General features: G+C 46.2%; 1 protein-coding gene across 1 annotated transcript in view; it reads left to right on the top strand.

Annotated features, from left to right (window-relative positions):
- Positions 1-974: 974 nt before the first annotated feature.
- LOC112266030 (glutamate receptor ionotropic, NMDA 2D-like) overlaps positions 975-22,570 on the top strand; it is a 68,883-nt gene continuing 47,287 nt past the window's right edge. Inside the window, exons 1-3 of the mRNA XM_024443527.2 lie at positions 975-1,271; positions 16,076-16,699; positions 21,837-22,103. Of these exons, the coding sequence (XP_024299295.2) occupies positions 16,154-16,699; positions 21,837-22,103 (813 nt within the window). The 5' untranslated portion in view covers positions 975-1,271; positions 16,076-16,153. The remainder of the gene's footprint in view (positions 1,272-16,075; positions 16,700-21,836; positions 22,104-22,570) is intronic.

The following is a 22,570-nucleotide window of genomic DNA, read 5'->3' as shown; positions in this document are numbered from 1 at the left end:
TCTAGAAAAACACCAGTGGTTTCACAGGGAATGTGGATTCACTTGAAACATCACTGGAGACATAGACACAGAAGGCAGAGGCTCACGCACGCGCGCCCCAGCACACACACACACACACACACACACACACACACACACACACACACACACACACACACACACACACACACACACACACACACACACACACACACACATTCCCCTTAATGATTACATCAAGATAAAAGGGACGTGCATGGTACAGAGGCGCATGTCTTCTCTTCTTCTCTGCTACAGTCAAACATTTTATGTCCAGCATAGAGGACAAAATGGCTGGTGCTCAGCAGAAAATATAAAAAAGGATTCTGTTATTCCCTGTAAGGGCTAATTATAGCACCTATTTACAGAAGTAGAACAATTGCAAAAGCCTAATGTTGTGACATCAAATAATTACCCAGATCAACGCAGACAGGATTACAGTAATTAAAAAACACATTATCCTTCAAAGGTGTGTCTCTAACATTGCATGAATAAGTTATTTATCCGTGTGTAACAGTTTCAAGTCCCAAAATTCCCTTACAGTGGAAAAAGTTCAGCCCAGAGTTGAATATTATAGCAATGATAGCAATATTATAGCAAACAATAGCAATGATCATGTATTCCCCTAAGGCACACATAACCGCAAAGTGCAAGGCTTGAATTCTCTTTAGTGTTGTTTTAAAAAACATTTTTTTTATAAAGGTATCTATAAACTGACTTCTTTTTTGCTTGGAGAGAGAGAGAAGAGATGTGGGTGAGGGAGCAAGGAGGAGGACTATAGGTTTACAGATGGGTTTAAGGGGAGGGGAAGAGAGAGAGGGAAGAGAGGGAGGGAGTGAGACAGGGAGGGAGAGTTCTAATAAATATCTTGACAGCATACTGATACACCACTGAGAGTGTGTATCCATCCACTCCATCGTAACAAAAAAAAAAAAAAAAAATCCACAACGACAAGTTTAGCATTCAACACGTGTCGCGGGAGTGATGAAGAGGGAGGTTGCTAGGTGACGAGGCGTATATACTGAATTTTAACAAAATAACTGGTGAGAGGGAAAAGAGGGAGGGAGAGAGATGTAGTCAGCAACATGTAGACTCGCTGAGTAAAGAAAAGGTCGATACTGTGTATAGGTGCAACATTTGAATACATAGGCTACACAACGGGAGATAACCCGCAGGATATGGCCAGGAGAGGAATGGATGTATTGTGGATGGAGAGACGAGGGGAGAAGAGAGTCTCGGGCTCCTGAAAAACAGTGAGTATTTTACTCCTTGCTGTGAGGGTGATATGTTTAGGTTTCCTTTAAGAAGTGTTCCAAGATTTGCCCTTCAAAAATGTGCTGAATGTTATGCACGGGGGACCGGAATAGTGGCGTGGTGTTTCTCGAGGCTAAATGTGTTCATATTGGCAGCTACTTTGATGGATAGGCAACAACCGGACCGGTGAGCGAGGCTTTGACCCCTCTGTCATTGATGCGCTTGCATACTCCAAGTGCTCTGACTGATTTCCAGACGAACACTGCACAGGCATAACCTACTGTACATACACACACTGGCACGGGCATTTGTTCACACTCAAACACACACACACAGACACACACGTTCTGAGTCAACACACATAACTTACATTAGTGATGAAAGAAATGTGGACCTTTTCTTATCTCCCCCAAATCGGCGTTTTTAATCTGGGTACATTACCAGTCGCCGTTAGTGATACACATTGCCTTCGTTTGAAACCGGTTTATGCGCATTTGTCCTTTTCGATCGTTTTCTTGTCCACGCAGAACACGTTGTAGCCTTCTTTTTTTGTTCATGACACATCTCTTGGTATTTGCCCAAGGCAGCTTTCAGATGTTGAATCAATCCTTGAGCTTTCTGTACGTACCCATCTGTCAGCTGTGCTCCCGACTTTGTGTGAATTTATTGGAAGACAGCTCGTTGAATTGCAATTCTGAACTGTGCAGAAGGAGATTTGCTCTGATCTTATCAGAATTGCTTCGGCAAACTATCCCACGTGCACTGTTGGGTGCATATTGAGTAAATAGCTTATCTATAGGCTGGTGGCATGTTTAAATCATATTTGCATCCTTAACCGGTCCATTGCATATATTCTGATTCTTTTGAAAACCAATATTGCAGGCCTTTTAATTCTATCCTAGAGCAAGTTGAAACACGTTTTTTTTCTCCAAGGATCATTATGTAATATATAGCCTTGAAGGGACACCCTCCATGTTTGGGGTTCTCAAGTGCTTGACGGCATGGGATCTCCAGACTGTCTGCCTGAAAACCCTTTGTGCAGTTGACGACACTGTACCATACACGTTTTCTTTGGTCAATTGTTCTGGACTGGACCTGTGAGCACGAAAGATGGTGGGATTTGCAATTGGATTATAATGGACCTAGTTTCATGTGTCATACGTTTTCACACACACACAATGTGTACCAGGGCCATACAGTCTAATTCAGGTCATTTTCAGTGAAACCGATTGTGGAACTCGTCCTAATCCAAAAATGCACCATTTCATCCAGTTAATCCTGGAAGGATGTTGAAAACACGTGTTACTTTGTCGTCGGCTGATATCATGGCCTCCGAATGTCTTCGGCAAAGCAATCTCTGAGGGATTCCTTTATGGAGAGAAACAAATCTGACAATGACAGGCCCAAGTTGCTCAGGGGAAGCTTCTTTCAGGCCGTTGTTTCAGCTCTTGAGTAACTCTGGACTTGTGGGGACTTGTCCCATTAAATCATCAGACTAATGTGACACTCAGAAGTGCAGGTCCACTGAGTAGGAGACAGAGGAGGTGGAGGAGAAGGGCTGCACCTGTAGCGTCACCTTGGGATTCAGCTCTGTGCTTCCAACTTCTAAGTTAAGGGTGGGTTGTGTTCATTCGGGCACACAACGGGAAAACGTTTTCAAGCAACAGAAAAGTCCAGGTAGTTCCTTCCTGTTTGTCTGTTTTCTTCCATTTGATGCCTGATGCTCCTGTCATATCGAGCTCCTTTAGAAAAGTTATTCTTCATCCCTGAGAATTGCACTCAGTCTGAGGTGTTCCATTGAGTCGTTTCGTGTATGAATTAATGGTTGCTGGCTGCGTGACATTATCAGTGACGCTGGCAGCCTTGGACTGAAATCCCCTGTTCTGCTAAGAGGGGGAACTGAGGCCATTTTAGCTTCATCTTCTTTAGAGACAAGCCAAGTGGCCCTGGCTTTCCTCAATGGCGACGGTGGTCAAAGTGTTGGTTGGTTTGGCTACGCCCGGGGGAGCCGCCTTGAAACTTGCTTAACTTTCCTGGCTGGGGAAAAAAAATGGATTAAAGCCTTCGATCCAACTTAACGTTAAAGTAGTGAGCTGGAGGCGAGAGGCCTACCGTGAGGTTGCATCCAAAGACGACCGCCTGAATGTACGTGACAGAATCATGTGATCCGAACCTCGCCTTCGACACACCCAGACCCTGTTTGAAGGCCACTCTGAAACTTCTGAACCATAACTTCATTCCAAGTGTTCTATCGTCCTTGTCTGGATTAGCCTAGCTAGGACTGCTGCATAGCCTAGTCCCTTCAAAATCAACTTTGGACCTCGAAGCCAGTTCCGCATTTTTTTCGTGGGTTCCCCTCTAATCAGGGACTGATATAGACCTGGGACACCAGGTGTGTGCAATTAATTATAAGGTATAACAGAAAACCAGCAGGCTCCAGACCTCTTAGGGTAAGAGTTGAATACGCCTGGCCTATTCAGATAGCTTACAATATGCTAGGCTAAAGGTAGGCCTAAAGGCTATCATTCTCAGTATCAGAGCGCAGTGACCAAAGAAGGCGACCCTCTCGTTTATCACAAGCATATATCTGGGAGACGATATGTCCAATATTCCAATTAACTTTCAAAACAAAGAAATGCTCCTTATCTGTTTTTTTATCGGCTGTTGTGTAGTTCGGCAGGTCATAAATAAACGAGGGCTGCAATGATAACCGACTCAAGCTTCTTGCCTCGGCGACTCACCGAACTGGTGTTTTAACGGTGCCCTTTCTGTCACTGTTTCCATATCCACAGTGCAGCCAGCCAGTGTCTATCCGTTGCAGATAGGCCCGTGGTATATCACGGCTATGGTGTCGGTGTTGCCATTTCTACTCTACGTCTAAAGCACAAAACCTGACAATGTCCCAACGATGAGGAACGGCGGGATGTTCATGGGTGAATCATTTGCCTTTACTGTGAGCTGAGCGCTCTTTCCAAAAAAGTCTTCAGGTTAAAAGAAACGTCCGTCGGCTGTCGTCTTGATCTAGTACATTCAGGGGGCCACATAACCTTGGTGGTTATTTATTTAATTTGTCTCTTTTTTTTTAGGCTTGGGCAAACAGTTTGGTATGAAGGGACTCTGTACTTGACTATGGTGGGGCTGATACTTTCTAAATATATAATGCTAGCGATAATGCTTGGTGGACATCGTGGAACGGATTGCTTTTGCTTTCTGTTAACATTGCGTTTTAATCGGGTCATAAATTCCAACTCCCTTAGCAGAGAGAGCTAACGTTTGGCTAATGGCATCGATTGTAAATCCCTTTCGATCAAATGTAAATTGACATTGCATTTGCACCCTTTGGCTTGATGAAGTTACTGCTTCTACCTGCTAGGCCACAGCCTCTTCTACCTGCTAGGCCACAGCCTCTTCTACCTGCTAGGCCACACCCTCTTCTACCTGCTAGGCCACACCCTCTTCTACCTGCTAGGCCACACCCTCTTCTACCTGCTAGGCCACAGCCTCTTCTACCTGCTAGGCCACAGCCTCTTCTACCTGCTAGGCCACAGCCTCTTCTACCTGCTAGGCCACAGCCTCTTCTACCTGCTAGGCCACAGCCTCTTCTACCTGCTAGGCCACAGCCTCTTCTACCTGCTAGGCCACAGCCTCTTCTACCTGCTAGGCCACACCTCTTCTACCTGCTAGGCCACAGCCTCTTCTACCTGCTAGGCCACAGCCTCTTCTACCTGCTAGGCCACAGCCTCTTCTACCTGCTAGGCCACAGCCTCTTCTACCTGCTAGGCCACAGCCTCTTCTACCTGCTAGGCCACAGCCTCTTCTACTAGGCCACAGCCTCTTCTACCTGCTAGGCCACAGCCTCTTCTACCTCTTCTACCTGCTAGGCCACAGCCTCTTCTGCTAGGCCACAGCCTCTTCTACCTGCTAGGCCAGGCCACAGCCCACAGCCTTCTACCTGCTAGGCCACAGCCCTCTTCTACCTGCTAGGCCACACACCCTCTTCTACTTCCACAGCCTCTTCTACCTGCTAGGCCACAGCCTCTTCTACCTGCTAGGCCACAGCCTCTTCTACCTGCTAGGCCACAGCCTCTTCTACCTGCTAGGCCACAGCCTCTTCTGCTAGGCCACAGCCTCTTCTACCTGCTAGGCCACAGCCTCTTCTACCTGCTAGGCCACAGCCTCTTCTACCTGCTAGGCCACAGCCTCTTCTGCCTGCTAGGCCACACCCTCTTCTACCTGCTAGGCCACACAGCCTCTTCTACCTGCTAGGCCACAGCCTCTTCTACCTGCTAGGCCACAGCCTCTTCTACCTGCTAGGCCACAGCCTCTTCTACCTGCTAGGCCACAGCCTCTTCTACCTGCTAGGCCACAGCCTCTTCTACCTGCTAGGCCACAGCCTCTTCTACCTGCTAGGCCACAGCCTCTTCTACCTGCTAGGCCACACCCTCTTCTACCTGCTAGGCCACACCCTCTTCTACCTCTTCTACCTGCTAGGCCACAGCCTCTTCTACCTGCTAGGCCACAGCCTCTTCTACCTGCTAGGCCACAGCCTCTTCTACCTGCTAGGCCACAGCCTCTTCTACCTGCTAGGCCACAGCCTCTTCTAGGCCACAGCCTCTTCTACCTGCTAGGCCACAGCCTCTTCTACCTGCTAGGCCACAGCCTTCTTCTACCTGCTAGGCCACAGCCTCTTCTACCTGCTAGGCCACAGCCTCTTCTACCTGCTAGGCCACAGCCTCTTCTACCTGCTAGGCCACAGCCTCTTCTACCTGCTAGGCCACAGCCTCTTCTACCTGCTAGGCCACAGCCTCTTCTACCTGCTAGGCCACAGCCTCTTCTACCTGCTAGGCCACAGCCTCTTCTACCTGCTAGGCCACAGCCTCTTCTACCAGTGCACCTGGAAACATCTGTCTTCATTTCACTTCCTCTGAGGAGAGCAATTGAGCTTCAGTCAGCTACACTACGACTCTGACCGGCACAAATGATTACACATCTCGGATCAGCTGTGTTTTTGTATTTCTCTCTGAGTCAGTTCTACTGACAGGCAGGTTTAGTGTTCAGTTGCTTGATTGGTAGCTGGTTGGACGAATCTGACAGAGCCGATGAATACCGTTTGATGAATCAGTCTGTGGACCTTATACACACAGGCAGGTTTTTGGCACAAAACCCCTGTACAGTATGTGCAGTACATGTCTAGGAATAGAGAGAGAGAGGGAGCGGAATGAGGCATAAGAGAAAGACAGTGTATAGAGACCAAAATAAAGAGTTGACGTGTGTGCGTTGCCTCTGGTCTACATTTAGTTTTATTTTCTCTATTCTTTCGTTTACCCCAGGCGTACCCTTCCCCGCAAAAGCTGTGTTTGTGTACAGACCCTGACGATTTCTTTGTCTCTGTTTACTCTGTTAAAACTTTTATTCCACCTTAGCACCAAACCATCCAACAACAAAACAACAGCCAAAGGATTTTTACATACTTCTATCTGAAATAAATAGGCCGACTGTCAGACACATGGATTCAATAAAGCTGGTCATAGAGCTTTGTGTAACAATATGGCCGCTCATTTGGGAGTTTCCATTGTGCCCGGGAATGCAACAGGTCGTTAATCTGCAGTGGCACCGCATTGGGCATGTAGATAGGCACCTTTGCCAGTTCTTTACTGTGGCGTGACAACCTAGACACCCACTGGAGGAGACCTGTAATCCGCCAGCTCCCCTGGGGTCAAAGTTGAGGATCGTGAGCCAGCTAAATACCAACTCATTAGGGCTGGCCAAATGAGGCTCTGGAGAAATAAAACCCTTAGAAGCATGTGAGAGGCTGAGGGAGCAAGAAATAGGAGAGGGGAGAAGGAGACACAAGGGAGGGAGAGGGATAGAGAGGGAGTGGGAGCAAGAGTATTTGTAAAACAAATTTGTTGTTATTTCTTACATACAGCCGGAAATAACTTTTGGGTATCAGAACCGCGATAACCAGCATTTCGACCAGAAATATGACTTTCCAGAATCGGATCCTTTGTTCGTACTCTCCAAGGCAATTTAACTTATCCCAGATTGAACACCATCCACCATTTCCGAGTTTATTACGCGCTAATGTTCAGTCCATGGATAATAAAGTAGACGAGCTCAGGGCAAGGATCTCCTTCCAGAGAGACATCAGGGACTGTAACATACTCTGTTTCAAGAATCACGACTCTCTCCGGATATACTGTCCCCATCCATACAGTCAGCTGGGTTCTCAGTACATCGTGCAGACAGGAATAAAGAACTCTCGGGAAAGAAGAAAGGCTGAGGTGTATGTTTTATGATTAACTGCTCTTGGTGTGATTGTGATAACGTAAAGAAACTCAAGTCCATTTGTTCACCCAACCTAGACTACTTCACAATCAAATGCAGACCATATTACCTCCCAAGAGAATCTTCTTTGGTTATAGTCACAGCTGTATTCCCCCTCAAGCCGATACCACAACGGCCCTCAAGGAACAAGGATCTACATTGGGCTTTGTGCAAACTGGAAACCACATATCCTGAGGCTGCATTTATTGTAGCTGGGGATTTGAACAAAGCAAATCCGAGGAAAACGCAACCGAAGTTCTATTTACATATTGGCTGTAGTACTCACGCTTCAAAAACTCTCAACCATTGTTACTATCCCTTCCGGGATGGCTAGATGGCCCTCCCCTGCCCTCCCTTTGGCAAATCAGATCACAGCTACATTCTGCTCCATCCTTCCTATAGGCAGAAACTCAAACAGGAAGCACCTGTGTGCTACGGTCTATTCAACGCTGTTCTGACCAATCCGGAATCCATGCTTCAAGATTGTTTTGACCTCGCGGATATGTTCCGGGTTGCCTCTGAGAATAACATTGATGTATACACTGACACGGGGACTAAGTTCATCAGGAAGTGTATTGGGGATGTTGTTCCCACTGTGACTATAAAAATCTACCCAAACCAAAAACTGTGGATAGATGGCAGCATTCATGCAAAACAGAAAGTGCGAACCCCCACATTTAACCACGGCAAGGTGACTGGGAATATGATCGAAATACAGACAGTGCAGTTATAACACAGTGGCCCTGACGCGGGCCACTCTCCTTCTCCGTGGCCGACGTAAGACATTTAAGCGTGTTAACCCTAGCAAAGCTGCCATCCCAGACGGCATCCCTAGCCGCGTCCTCAGAGCATGCACAGACCTGCTGGTTGGAGTGTTTATGGACATACTCAATCTCTCCCTATCACAGTCTGCTTTCCCTACTTGCTTCAAGATGTCCACCATTGTTCCTGTACCCAAGAAAGCAAAGGTAACTGAATGAAATACCTATCTCCCCATAGCACTCACTTCTGTCATCATGAAGTGCTTTGAGAGGCTAGTTAAGGATCATATCACCTCCACCTTACCTGACACCCTAGACCAATGAAGGAGCTGATCGTGCAATTCAGGAGACAGCATTGGAGAAGGTGAAAATCTTTCTCGGCAAACACATCACTTTGCAACAGCGCCTCTTCAACCTCAGGAGGCTGAAGAAATTTGGCTTGGCCCCTAAGACCCTCACAAACTTTTACAGATGCACCATTGAAAGTATCAAGTCGGGCTGTATCACCGCCTGGTACGGCAACTGCACCGCCCCCAACCGCAAGGCTCTCCAGAGGGTGGTGCGGTCTGCCCAACGCTTCACCGGGGGCAAACTACCTGCCCTCCAGGACACCTACAGCACCTGATGTCACAGGAAGGCCAAAAGGACATCAACAACCCGAGCCATGGCCTGTTCACCTAGCTATCATCCAGAAGGCGAGGTCAGTACAGGTGCATCAAAGCTGGGACCGAGAGACTGAAAAACAGCTTCTATCTCAAGGCCATCAGACTGTTAAATAGCCATCACTAGCCAGTCTCCACCCAGTACCCTGGCCTGAGCTTAGACACTGTCACTAGCCGACTACCACCCAGTTACTCAACCCTGCACCTTGAGGCTGCTGCCCTATGTACATAGACATGGAATCCCTCGTCACTTTAATAATGTGTACATACTCTTTTACTCATTTCATATGTATATACTGTATTCTAGTAAATGCCATCCTGTTCAACTAATGCTGTATATAATACTATTCTATCCTACATATTCTACAGATATACTAAATATTCTATTCACATAATGTCTATACATCACACATCTACCTACCTACCTACCTACCTACCTACCTACCTACCTACCTACCTACCTACCTACCTACCTACCTACCTACCTACCTACCAACCCACCCACACGGACTCCGGACTCTGACATTGCTCGTCCTAATATTTGTTTTAGATTTGTGTGTATTATTGTGAATTGTTAGATAATACTGCACTGTTGGAGCTAGAAACACAAGCATTTCGCTACACCCGCAATAACATCTTCGAAATGTGTATGCGACCAATACAATTTAGTTGGATTTGATTTTAGAAGGAGAGCGAGAGGAAGAAAGAGGTTAGGGAAAGAGGGACAGGGAAGAGATAATGGAAGAGAGACTGAAGGAGAAAGAGAGAAATAGGGAGAATAAGATACAAGAGAGGGATAGATGGAGAGGGAGAGGGATAGATGGAGAGGGAGAGGGATAGATAGAGAGGGAGAGGGAGAGGGATAGATAGAGAGGGAGAGGGAGAGGGATAGATAGAGAGGAAGATGGGAGGGAGGGGATAGATAGAGAGGGATAGATGGAGAGGGAGAGGGATAGATGGAGAGGGGAGAGGGATAGATGGAGAGGGAGAGGGATAGATAGAGAGGAAGAGGGAGAGGGATAGATAGAGAGGAAGAGGGAGAGGGATAGATGGAGAGGGAGAACGGGACAGGCCAGAGATAGATAGAGAGGAAGTGGGAGAGGGAGAGGGATAGATGGAGAGGGAGAACGGGACAGGCCAGGGATAGATAGAGAGGGAGAGGGATAGATGGAGAGGGAGAATGGGACAGGCCAGGGAAAGATAGAGAGGAAGTGGGAGAGGGAGGGATAGATGGATAGATGGAGGAAGGGAGAAGAGGGATAGATGGAGAGGGAGAACAGGCCAGAGATAGATAGAGAGGAAGTGGGAGAGGGAGGGATAGATGGAGAGGGAGAATAGATGGAGAGGGAGAACGGGACAGGCCAGGGATAGATAGAGAGGGAGAGGGAGATAGAGAGGGATAGATGGAGAGGGAGAACGGGACAGGCCAGGGAAAGATGGAGGCCATGGATAGATAGAGAGGGAGTGGGAGAGGGAGAGCAGGCCATGGATAGATAGAGAGGGAAGTGGGAGAGGGAGAGCGGGACAGGCCATGGATAGATAGAGAGGAAGGGAGAGCGGGACAGGCCATGGGAGAGGGGAGTGGGAGCGGGAGAGCGGGACAGGCCATGGATAGATAGAGAGGAAGTGGGAGAGGGAGAGCGGGACAGGCCATGGATAGACAGAGAGGGAGTGGGAGAGGGAGATGGACTGGTCGATAGAGGAGAGAGAGATAGAAGGCGTCAGAACAAACATGAGCAAGATACCAGGGTGGGGGTCGAGGGAGTATCAGACACCCTCAGAATCCTATATCCCACTGGGCACACACTGGTTGAATCAATGTCATTTCCACACCATTTTAATGAAATTGCATGGAACCAACATGGAATAGATGTTGAATTGACGTCTGTGCCCAATGGGATCCGTTCCGCGGCTCATTTTCTGTCCTCATGTCTCTCCTTCATAGAAAAGTCATTTAGCAGACGCGTTTATCCAGTGCAATTTATATTCCGCACGCAAAGACTTTACATATGGATGGTACTGGGACTCGAACCTACTACCCTGGTGTTATCTGTGCCATGATTTGCCAACTGAACTATAAAGGACCATGACATTAGCTAATCCACCCCCCCCATCCCCTTTTCTCTCTCTCACTGCCTGTTTTTTTTATGCTTCCTTCTTCCCAATCTCTAATTTCCTGAAAAAATATAGCCGAAATCTGTTCCTCTGTCCCTTTATCCGTAACTCCCTTCACCAGCTTCTCTTTCGATCTAATGAAGGTCATGTTTATTAAAAACATTATTAGTGAGGTCACCGGCCAGCCTGTTGATTGCTTCTTTGCAGAGAGAGCAGATGCTCTTAAATACCTCTGTGCTTCCTCCTCGGTGCTGTGTGCTGAGCCGAGCAGGCCCGCGTTCATTCGTTCCTTCCCCTCCGACCATCCATAGCCGCAGCATATGGGAAATGAAGAATGCCACCAATGACCGTCAGCAAATGCATTGTGGTATGTATTTTTAGAGTAGCAATTATTTCTATAAATGATATTGCTTCTTTGTATGCAGAGTGCTATGGGGCAAAGTTTGATCCCAGTACCATTTTCGCCACCAAATGACTTTCATGCGAAGACGATGCATGAGGTAAAGCATCACATCCCCCAATAAATTGGAATGCGGTATTCCTTATTTTCAGCCACACAATCAGTGGTGATTTGGAGGTATAGTAGGAAGTGACAAATATTGCTTCTTGTTTGTGCTTATTTGGTGTAAAATTGAAAGAGAAAAACAAAATATATAAAGTAATGATTGCATTTCATCCAGGCAAATACTTTATACCGTTTATCTTAAATAGCCTCCTGAAAGTAGCTCCGTATAACCAACTGCTGTGCTGACTGTGAGGGAATCTTTCTGGTTAAAGCTCAAGGAGTCCTGTATCGGTTCTGTTGTTCTCCTGTGACTTCTTTGGAAACAAGACAGATCACCTCAAGGGGATTTATCCTATGTGGAATATGTAGAAATAGAAGAAGATACAGTGCATTCAGAAAGTATTCAGACCCCTTGACTTTTCCCCCATTTTGTTACGTTACAGCCTTAATGAAATCCTTTTTTTCTCTCATCAATCTTCACATAATACCCCATAAAGACAAACCAAAACATACATTTTTTTTTAATGGAGCAAATGTGTATAAAAAAAACAATATTTAGGTTTTGTATTCTAAATACATTTGTAAAAATGGCTAAAAACCTGTTTTCACTTTGTCATGATGGGGGATGTGTATATTGATGAGGGGAAAAAAAAGTATTTGATCAATTTTATTATAAGGCTGTAACGTAACAAAATGTGTAAAAAGAAGGGAAGGGGTCTGAATACTTTCTGAATGCACTGTAAATATAGTAACCGTCTGTCTGGCAATGTACACAGAGTACAAAACTTTCAAAAAAAACCTTCCTAATATTGAGTTGCACCACCCTTTTGCCCTCAGAACAGCCTCAATTCATTGTGGCGCGGACTCTACAAGGTGTCGAAAGCGTTCCACAGGGATGCTGGCCATGTTGACGCCAATGCTTCCCACGGTTGTGTCAAGTTTGCTGGATGTCGTTTTTGGTGGGGGACCATTCTTGTTGCACAGGGGAAACTGTTGAGCGTGAAAAAACCCAGCAGCGTTCTTGACACAAACCGGTGCGCCTGGCACCTACTGCCATACCCCGTTCAAAGGCACTTAAATCTTTTGTCTTGTCCATTCACCCTCTGAACGACACACACACACAATCCATGTCTCAGTTGTCTCAAGGCTTAAAAATCCTTCTTTAACCTGTCTCCTCCCCTTCATCTACACTGATTGACGTGGATTTAACAAGGGACAACAATAAGGGATCATAGCTTTCATCTGGTCAGTCTATGTCATGGAAAGAGCAGGTGTTCATAATGTTTTGTACACTCAGTGTATATATTACAAGTGCTTCAAACTGTACCTACACTAGGTGTTGTAGTGGGAGGAAGACCTCTTTAACTGCGTGGAATTCCTTTTCTGTCAGACATGGAGTCACGGAGTGCCTTGAAAAGCAGTTGGCTTTGACAAAATTGAATTGATTCTTACTCTGTGTGAGTGTGTATAAGATTGCGTGTGTGAGTGTGTGTGTGTGTGTCCGTGTGTGTGTGTGTGTGACAGGGGTAGTCAGGAGGGCCCTGACTTTTGGGTCATGGGACTGACATATTTTGAGCATACGTTGACGGACCATCACACTCCTGCTTATGGTGTCTCTGTGTGCCAAAGCGCCAGTGGATACCGCTTGGAGTAAGACAGGGCCAGGCAGTTCCTCATGACGCTCGCGCTGCTCTGAGAGTCTGCCAACACTTAGACGGCCATAAAGAGAGACTCGACATAATCACTCTCTGTGTCTCCCTCATGGTCAGTACAGTTACTTCTGCCTACCGGTTATCCCGTTGTCCAGATCGGGTTTTGCGCTGACCGTGCTATATGATCATCACAGAAGATTCATGTTGGAGCTGAATGTGCCATACAACCCCTCACACAAGATGCAGTTTTTTTTTTGTTGAGTGAAAATACTGTATGAGGACGTCCGTTCCTGGTGTATTACCCAGTAAGCCGTTGATTAGCAATAGATATGGGGGAGGAGTTCAAGGATGTATAGCCTCTATGCTAATGCCTGGATAGATAACATGGCTACAGAGTTCCCGTACGGTACTGTACAGCTGACACCGTTTCCGTCAGCCAGGATACGCATGATCCATTCACCCAGCTGTGTGTTTTACAGTAACCTCTGACCTGTACTCTGAACTACTAACCAGTCTTCTCCCAACGCCATTTCCCTAACCACTATACCACTCCACGGCCATGATATCGCAGGGCCCATTTAACATAGGCAACAAACAATGCACTACTATATCAAGGGAAGACCATAAGACTGCCGTATGAGAGCCCTGGGGAGTATGAGAGCCCCGGGGAGTATGAGAGCCCCGGGGAGTATGAGAGCCCCGGGGAGTATGAGAGCCCCGGGGAGTATGAGAGCCCCGGGGAGTATGAGAGCCCTGGGGAGTATGAGAGCCCTGGGGAGTATGAGAGCCCTGGGGAGTATGAGAGCCCTGGGGAGTATGAGAGCCCCGGGGAGTATGAGAGCCCCGGGGAGTATGAGAGCCCCGGGGAGTATGAGAGCCCTGGGGAGTATGAGAGCCCTGGGGAGTGACAACACAAGCTGAGTGGTTCAGGGCCAGCGGATGGAGTGCTAGCCTGGAATGATTGATCCGGAACGTATGGTCAGTAGTGCGGTTTGTACTGGATTCAGCCGTATGTCCTTCGAACTGAGTACAGAACCTGTGTGGTCTGTACTGGTTTCATAAGATCTGTATTTGTTTCATTGAGTCTGAACCGGATTAAGCCGCACGCCATTCCAGTCTTTCTCACGTTGAAAAATGCTGAGGCCGTTAGGTTCCATGGCGGGCTCTGCCCATAGGCTTAACCGAGGTAGTAATATCCAATTGAATTATGCAACGGGGCTCGGATGAGCCATTCAAGCCGAGGTCTGGCTTTGTCTGAATGGTATATTGAGGGCAGTGTTAAATATGTATCTTTCTTGCCTACCCCATACTACCATCCCTTAGATATACTTCAGCAAGGCACTTAACCCTAATTAACGACAGGGGCACCATTCTACTATGGCTGACACTGTAAAACAACACATTTGACTGCATCTATCTGGTGTATGTGACAATAAAATATATATATATTTTTTTAAATATATTTTTTATATCCTCTCTCAATACTTTTATTGTTTTCCCACTTTACAGCCGCTGTGGCTATCTGGCTCACTGGCTCAATCCCCTATTTGCTCTCTGTCTTCCCCGACAGCCACAGTATCTTTTAATTTGTCTACCACCCCCCTCCATTTTCCCCCCAAATTGAGCACTTTTCGTCATCGTAATCCCTCTATTTTTTCCTCAGATGATAACTCGCCGTCAAAAGGAGCGATGTAGGAATGTGAAAACGGAATTAGAGAGAAAGAGAGAGAGAGAGAGAGAGAGAGCGAGAGAACAAGGCAGAAAGAAGCTGTTTGTTTGGGGCAGTGAAGAGGACATTACATCAGCAAGCCTTCTGGTTCAAAGCAATGACATTAGCCACGGACGCTATGAGAGAAAACGGGCAATATGAGAGGGAGTGACAGATACCGATTGTTGTTCTGTTTGTTAGTGACCCGGAGAGAGTGGGTTTTTGACTCTGTGTCTATTTGTGTGTGCCCCAGGGGGAGAGGGAGGGTTAATTAAAGAGAGTGAATGGAAAGGGGGGGATGAGAAGGTTGGCACGCTAAGCGACTTCAAAATGATTAATTAAGTGTTGCTTGCGTTACATCTCCTTACATTTTGTGTACAGTCCCATAGCGTCACTCAACTGCACAGAGCATTTCCCCACCTCAACCACAATTGTGTTTATAATAACATGCATACACACAACTACCTAGACCAAACTCGCCACCCCTCCTCAGTTTTATTTGTATTGTAATTTAGCCCTGTCCATTTAGATGTACAGTACCCATTGGTGGTTTATGGCTGCAAAGATTTATAGCTCAGCTTCAAAGCTCTCCAATGATGTGGGATCAAACCATGAATCAGCTCCTGGGGGGGTGTTGAGTTCAAGGGGTGAACACTCCTACTCTAGTCCCCAAGCAGTGGGCTTATGTTCCTCTGTAGTTCACTGTACTTGGCTTTACGCTTACACTGACCTTAAGATGTTGATTGATTGTATGGTAGGTGATGCAGGCCCATTCCATCCACCCCTCTGTCTAGTGCAATCTCTCTCTCTCTCTCTCTCTCTCTCTCTCTCTCTCTCTCCTTTTGAAACCTGCTCTTTTTAAATGAGGCTCAGTGGGTAGCACCCCGTTTCCCATTACGCCTACCACCCCTCTCTCTTCCACTTGATTGTTTTTCAGTAGTATCCCTCGCCACTGTAGCTCCTACTTACTTCTATGCGTATCATTGCTCCTCTCCTCAATTACTTACAGGCCTTTCATTCTTCAGACTTTTCCCCCCTGAATCCTCTTTTCTCACCTCTCCTCTCCACTCCAGGTCCTTCTTCGCCTGTGAACTGCCACCGTCGCTGCTCTGCCCACCGAACTGCGCCCCCCTCCCTCCCCTCCCCCCCCCATGGCAGCCAAGCCCGCCCTCTCCCTCCTGTTGGCCGTGTTGGCCTGCACGGGGCCCGCCCGCTCCTCCCCTCCCCTCTTGCTCCGCCCCCGGGAGAGAGAGAGGGACTTGGGTGTAGTCAACATCGCTGTGGTCCACTCGGGCTCCTCCCTGCTCCCGGAGACGGCCGCTGCTGGGGGAACGGGCGCCACGAACGGGCCGGGGGGTCCTCAGGGGAGGGGGGCCTCATCGTCATTGGCTATGGTGGCGGCGTCTGCGCCACTGGCTTCTGCGTCAGCGGCTCTGGTGGGCGGTAGCGTGATGACGCAGTATGGCCCAGCCAACGTGATCTACCTGACGGTGAACGAGAGCAGCCCGGCGAGCCTTCTGCTGCAGCTGTGTGAGCTGCTGGCCACCACGCCGCTCCAGGGGCTGGTGTTCGAGGAGGAGAGGCCCCCGCCACCCGACCAGGCTCCCCTGGCCCCCATGCTGGAGTTTGTCTCGGCCCAGACCGGAGTGCCTGTTGTGGCCGTGGGAGGAGGGGCCGGCCTGGGCAGGGAGCCACAGGTAACTACCTGGCTGTGAACTTTCCCTTCTTAATGGATTTCAAGTAATGAATCAGTCCTAAGTTACTGTGTGTTGGAAGCCTCATCTTACCCAGTGGGCAGAATTTGGCACATGACGTCTTCATTTTCTGGTTGGAAACTGGGTTTCTGGTTGAGAAGACGCCTTAAAACCAGATTGCAACCAGCTGGTCTCTGTTACAACCAGGTAAAGATGTCTTTTTCAAAACGTCATGGAAAAGACGTTGTATTTTGGTTGTTATCTGGTTGCTAAAAAGATGTTTACAAAACTTCCTCCATTTACAACTAGTATGAGGATGTCATCTTTGCGGTGTGGTCTGAGTAGGAGAACACTACTTCAGTCCTCGAGTGGCTGCAGTCCTGCTGCTTTCTGTGTCTGCCTGGCACTTACTGTAATGTAACAATTAATGTCACTGATTGCTGAGAAGGTTCAACACTTGGTTTCCAAAGGCCATTTGATAAAACAGAAAGCAGAGAGAGTGGCCCTCGAGGACTGGAGTTGTGCAACTCTACACTCTTAGAAAAAAGGGTTCCAGAAGGGTTCTTCGGATGTCCCCTTTTTGGTTGCAGGTAGAACTATTATGAGTTCCATGTAGAACACTCTGTGAAAAGGGTCCTACAGTGCATTTGTAATGTATTGAAAAAAAGAATAATCCTCATCAATCTACACCCAATACCCCATAACGACAAAGCAGAAACAGGTTTTTAGACATGTTTGCAAATGTATAATTAAAAAATACAGAAATACCTTATTTACATACGTATTCAGACCCTTTGCTGTGAGACTCGAAACTGAGCTCAGGTGCATCCTGTTTCCATTAATCATCCTTGAGATGTTTCTACATCTTGATTGGAGTACACCTGTGGTAAATTCAATTGATTGGACATGATTTGGAAAGGCACACACCTGTATAAGGTCCCACAGTTGACAGTGCATGTAAGAGCAAAAACCAAGCCATTATGTTGAAGGAATTGTCCGTAGAGCTCCGAGACAGGATTGTGTCGAGGCACAGATCTGGGGAAGGGTACCAAAACATTTCTGCAGCATTGAAGGTCTCCAAGGACACAGTGGCCTCGAAAATTCTTAAATGGAAGAAGTTTGGAACCACCAAGACTCTTCCTAGTGCTGGCCGCCTGGCCAAACTGAACAATCGGATGAGAAGGGCCTTGGTCAAGGAGCTGACCAAGAACCCGATGGTCACTCTGACAGAGCTCCAGAGTTCCTCTGTGGGGATGGGAGAACCTTACCGAAGGACAACCATCTCTGTAAAAGGTACTGAGGAGTGGCTTCCGTCTGACCACTCTACCATAAAGGCCTGATTGGTGGAGTGCCACAGAGATGGTTGTCCTTCTGGAAGGTTCTCCCATCTCCACAGAGGAACTCTGGAGCTCTGTCAGAGTGACCATCGGGTTCTTGGTCACCTCCCTGAACAAGACCCTTCTCCCCCGGTTGCTCAGTTTGGTGGTTCCAAACTTCTTCCATTTAAGAATGATGGAGGCCACTGTGTTCTTGGGGACCTTCAATGCTGCAGACATTTTTTGGTACCCTACCCCAGATCTGTGCCTTGACACAATCCTGTCTCTGAACTCTACGGACAATTCCTTCAACCTCATGGCTTGGTTTTTGCTCTGAAATACACTGTCAACTGTGGGACCTTATATAGACAGGTGTGTTTTTCCAAATCATGTCCAATCAATTGAATTTACCACAGGTGGACTCCAATCAAGTTGTAGAAACATCTCAAGGATGATCAATGGAAACAGGATGCACCTGAGCTCAATTTCGAGTCTCTTAGCAAACGGTCTGAATACTTATGTAAATAAGGGTTCTGTTTTTTAAATATTTTTAATACATTTACAAACATTTCTAAAAATCTGTTTTCGCTTTGTCATGATGGGGTATTGTGTGTAGATTTGATGTAATACATTTTAGAATAAGGCTGTAACGTAACAAATGTGCAGAAAGTCAAGGGGTCTGAATACTTTCCCAATGCACTGTATACTTCTATTCTCCACACAGTCTCATTGGGGATAAATACAGCCAACCCCTTCAGTTCTATTGCCTTTCATCAGTCCTTTCTTCTCAAACACAAATGTGTCATTTGATACTTAACCTATTTTTGCACACATATCCAACTGTGAACGTTTCTACAATTACAGGCCCCATTCAAGTCTCACTTGGCCTTGTTAATTGTGCATCGCTCACTGAATAATTAATATAGCGAGGGAGTTCAACGGTGGGCATTTACATGTGCATAATATAGTTCCATCTACATTGTATCCTTCTGTTCAGAGATGGGCAGTATTTCTGTTACATGTATTTGAAATACGTATTTAAATTACCTTTTATAATTTTTTTGTCATTTGTATTTCACTGGCCTGAACTACAATCCTCCCCCCAACACACACCACACAGCTGATTCAAATAATCAACTAATCATCAAGATGTAATTATTTGAATCAGCTTTGTAGTGCTAGGGACGAAAAATGAAAGTGCACCCCTTGGGATCCCCAGGACAGAGTTTGGGAAATGCTGCTTTTAGAGAGCTACATTTGTGTATTTTCAAAATACAAAATACTTTTCCGCAAAAAAAAAATATAGTGGTTCACAATTTTGTGGCCCCTATCACCCCAAATTTGCGGCATTGGTATCAGAAGTCTGATGGCACTATGGTGGGATAAGAGCGTTTGCTAAATGACCAAAATGTCAATTGGAAAATGAACACTTGCATTGTACAATGGGCCACATTTTATTCAAATACAAATTGTTTGGGGGTGGAGCTCATTAGAATAATACCCAGGGTGCAAGTGCACATTTTTTTAACATTTACATTTAGTTAATTTAGCAGACACTCTTATCCAGAGCATTCAACTAAGGTAGATAACCAACCACATCACAGTCATAGCAAGTCAAATATTTCTGTAACTGTTACTGACAATGTTGTTGTAGTTACAGTAATGGGGCTACTTGCAAGTATTGCTATTAAATACATGACTTGGCAAAAGTATTTAATATTTTACTTAGATATTTTTTGTAACAAGATTTTTTTTTTAAAGTATCTTTACCCATCTCTGTGTCTGTTATCTTGTCTGTCTTATGTATATGACTCTAGAAATCGTATCCTCTACTTGTACATGAACCTTTCAGTTAGAGTATCTCCCTTTCCCCTCTCCATTCCCTTATCTGTTTTTATCCTAATATAATCTAAAAGAACTGAACAAGCATAGGCTTTCCAGTCTGGCCAGATCAGTGAAGATGAAGGAAAGGAGACATGGAGAGGAAGGCTAGTCTTCTTCATAAAAAAAAAATCACGGTCTACAGTGCAATACAGAATCTCCAATCAAATCAAAATGATCTGTCACATGCTTTACAGACAACACGTGTAGACTAACAATCCTTTTCTAACAATACAGAGATAAAGATAAGATAAAAAATGTAATAAAAATAGAAATAATTGCACAGTGAATAAAGAATAATTGAATGTACTTCTGGCCAAACACAGGGATATATCGGCTGAGTCCCATAAATCCACCCTGTTCCCTACATAGTGCACCGCTTTTAACCAGGGGCCCATAAGGTTCTGGTCAAAAGTAGTGCACTATAAAGGGAATAGGGTGCCATTTGGGACCGTGCTGTAGGACCCTACTGGAAAGCCTTCACAGTAGACAAGACAAACAAAGGGAAAATAAAAAGAAAGGGATGGTATTGAGACTGGAATTCAATTACAAATGGCCATATCGATGTTTCCGATGTCTTTGTTTAAAAACTCCTACCCAGGCATGAAGTTCTTACTCTGACAACAGGATGCTTTTCTTACTCTGAAAACAGGATGCTTTTCTTACTCTGAAAACAGGAAGCTTTTCTTACTCTGAAAACGGGAAGCTTTTCTTACTCTGAAAACGGGAAGCTTTTCTTACTTTGAAAACGGGAAGCTTTTCTTACTCTGAAAACGGGAATCTTTTCTTACTCTGAAAACAGGAAGCTTTTCTTACTCTGAAAACGGGAAGCTTTTCTTACTCTGAAAACGGGAAGCTTTTCTTACTCTGAAGGCGGGAAGCTTTTCTTACTCTGAAAACGGGAAGCTTTTCTTACTCTGAAAACGGGAAGCTTTTCTTACTCTGAAAACGGGAAGCTTTTCTTACTCTGAAAACGGGAAGCTTTTCTTACTCTGAAAATGGGTATCTTTTCTTACTCTGAAAACGGGAAGCTTTTCTTACTCTGAAAACAGGAAGCTTTTCTCACTCTGAAAACGGGAAGCTTTTCTTACTCTGAAGGCGGGAAGCTTTTCTTACTCTGAAAACGGGAAGCTTTTCTTACTCTGAAAACGGGAAGCTTTTCTTACTCTGAAAACAGGAAGCTTTTCTTACTCTGAAAACGGGAAGCTTTTCTTACTCTGAAGGCGGGAAGCTTTTCTTACTCTGAAGGCGGGAAGCTTTTCTTACTCTGAAAACAGGAAGCTGCTACCCCAAGGAGTTTATAAGTACCCTGAGACTGTGTAATTATAAGCCTATTTAACCATGGGTAATATTGCTATGGCATGAATGTAAGCCACTGAATAGGTAAGAAACTTGATGCATCACAAGTTTAATGTATCTTTCTTAACCAATGTTATGGTCTAAATAGGCCTTCATCAGACTAAGCCACAGCAATGTGTGTAGGCCTGGATTAGGCTCACACTGCCATTCGAATTTTACGTTACTCCTAACATTGGACGTGTTCAGTAGGGAAAATCTGTGTTCTCATTCGACAAGTTCAGGTGCCACCTTCCCGTTTAACTCTGTTACAAAATGTTTTCTCCCTATTAAATACAATTCTGACTCCACTGTATTCATAAAGTGTCTCAGCATAGGAGTGCTGATCTAGGATCTGATCTCCTGTCCATGTATCTTACGCGTTATGATCTAAAAGTCAAAACAGGTCCTAGATCAGCACTCCTACTCTGAGACTCTGTGAATATGAGGCCTGGATTCCTCATTTTTATAGCAGAAAATGAAATTCTGTGTTCTTATGGACAGATACTACCTCCATCCTTCAGTTCACTGCACTCTCTCGCTCCCTCTTTCCCCCTCCCTGTCCTGAAAACCCATTTCACTCCTTAACAAACTGTTTCCTCCCCCAGGAAAGCGGCTCCATCTACCTCCAGTTCACCTGCTCCACAGCCATGCAGCTGGACGTGGTCTTTGAGGTGCTGGAAGAGTTCGACTGGACCTCCTTCTCCGTGGTGGCCACGCGTCACCACGGCTACGAGGACTTCCTGGCCATGGTGGAGGCACTGACGGACGGATCCTTCATCGGCTGGGAGAAGAAGGGCGTGGTCATGCTCAACGTCACCGACGACCCGGGAGGGACACGCGCGAGCAGGCTGCTCAAGGAGAACGAGGCGCAGGTGAGACCGTCTTTTTTTTTTTTGGGGGGGGCCTAGTAGCCGTCTTGTTATGTTTTACCATCTTTTGTCTGATGGTACAGAAGGGGAGGGGGATACTGATGAAGAGGGGAGACACAGCAGGAAGGACAGACACTGGGGGGGTTGAACCCAGGTTTCTGGTGGGGAGGTATGTATATGTACTAGCAGCGGGTTTGTTACCACTAGACCAAGGAGTCGACATTGGGGATCTTTTAATTCACTCTTCTTAATCATTTATTCATTGAGAGCGAATTTAAGGTAGAAGGGAGACGGGGAGAGAATACAGAATAGCTGTGGGACTGGGATTTGATCCCACACTGAAGGGGTAAACATGCAGTTTGTGTTTACGCCCCAGTCCTGCACATTCCCGGTCCGCACTAAAAGCTCCACGGACCATCGGACTGTATGGATGTGCTGCAGATGGTAGCTCGACCCGCTATGCCAGCCCC

Source organism: Oncorhynchus tshawytscha, linkage group LG13 (assembly GCF_018296145.1).
Source record: "Oncorhynchus tshawytscha isolate Ot180627B linkage group LG13, Otsh_v2.0, whole genome shotgun sequence".
Classification (NCBI taxonomy): domain Eukaryota; kingdom Metazoa; phylum Chordata; class Actinopteri; order Salmoniformes; family Salmonidae; genus Oncorhynchus; species Oncorhynchus tshawytscha.
Note: the sequence above shows the minus strand (reverse complement) of the source record. Positions and strands in the feature narration are given on the sequence as shown.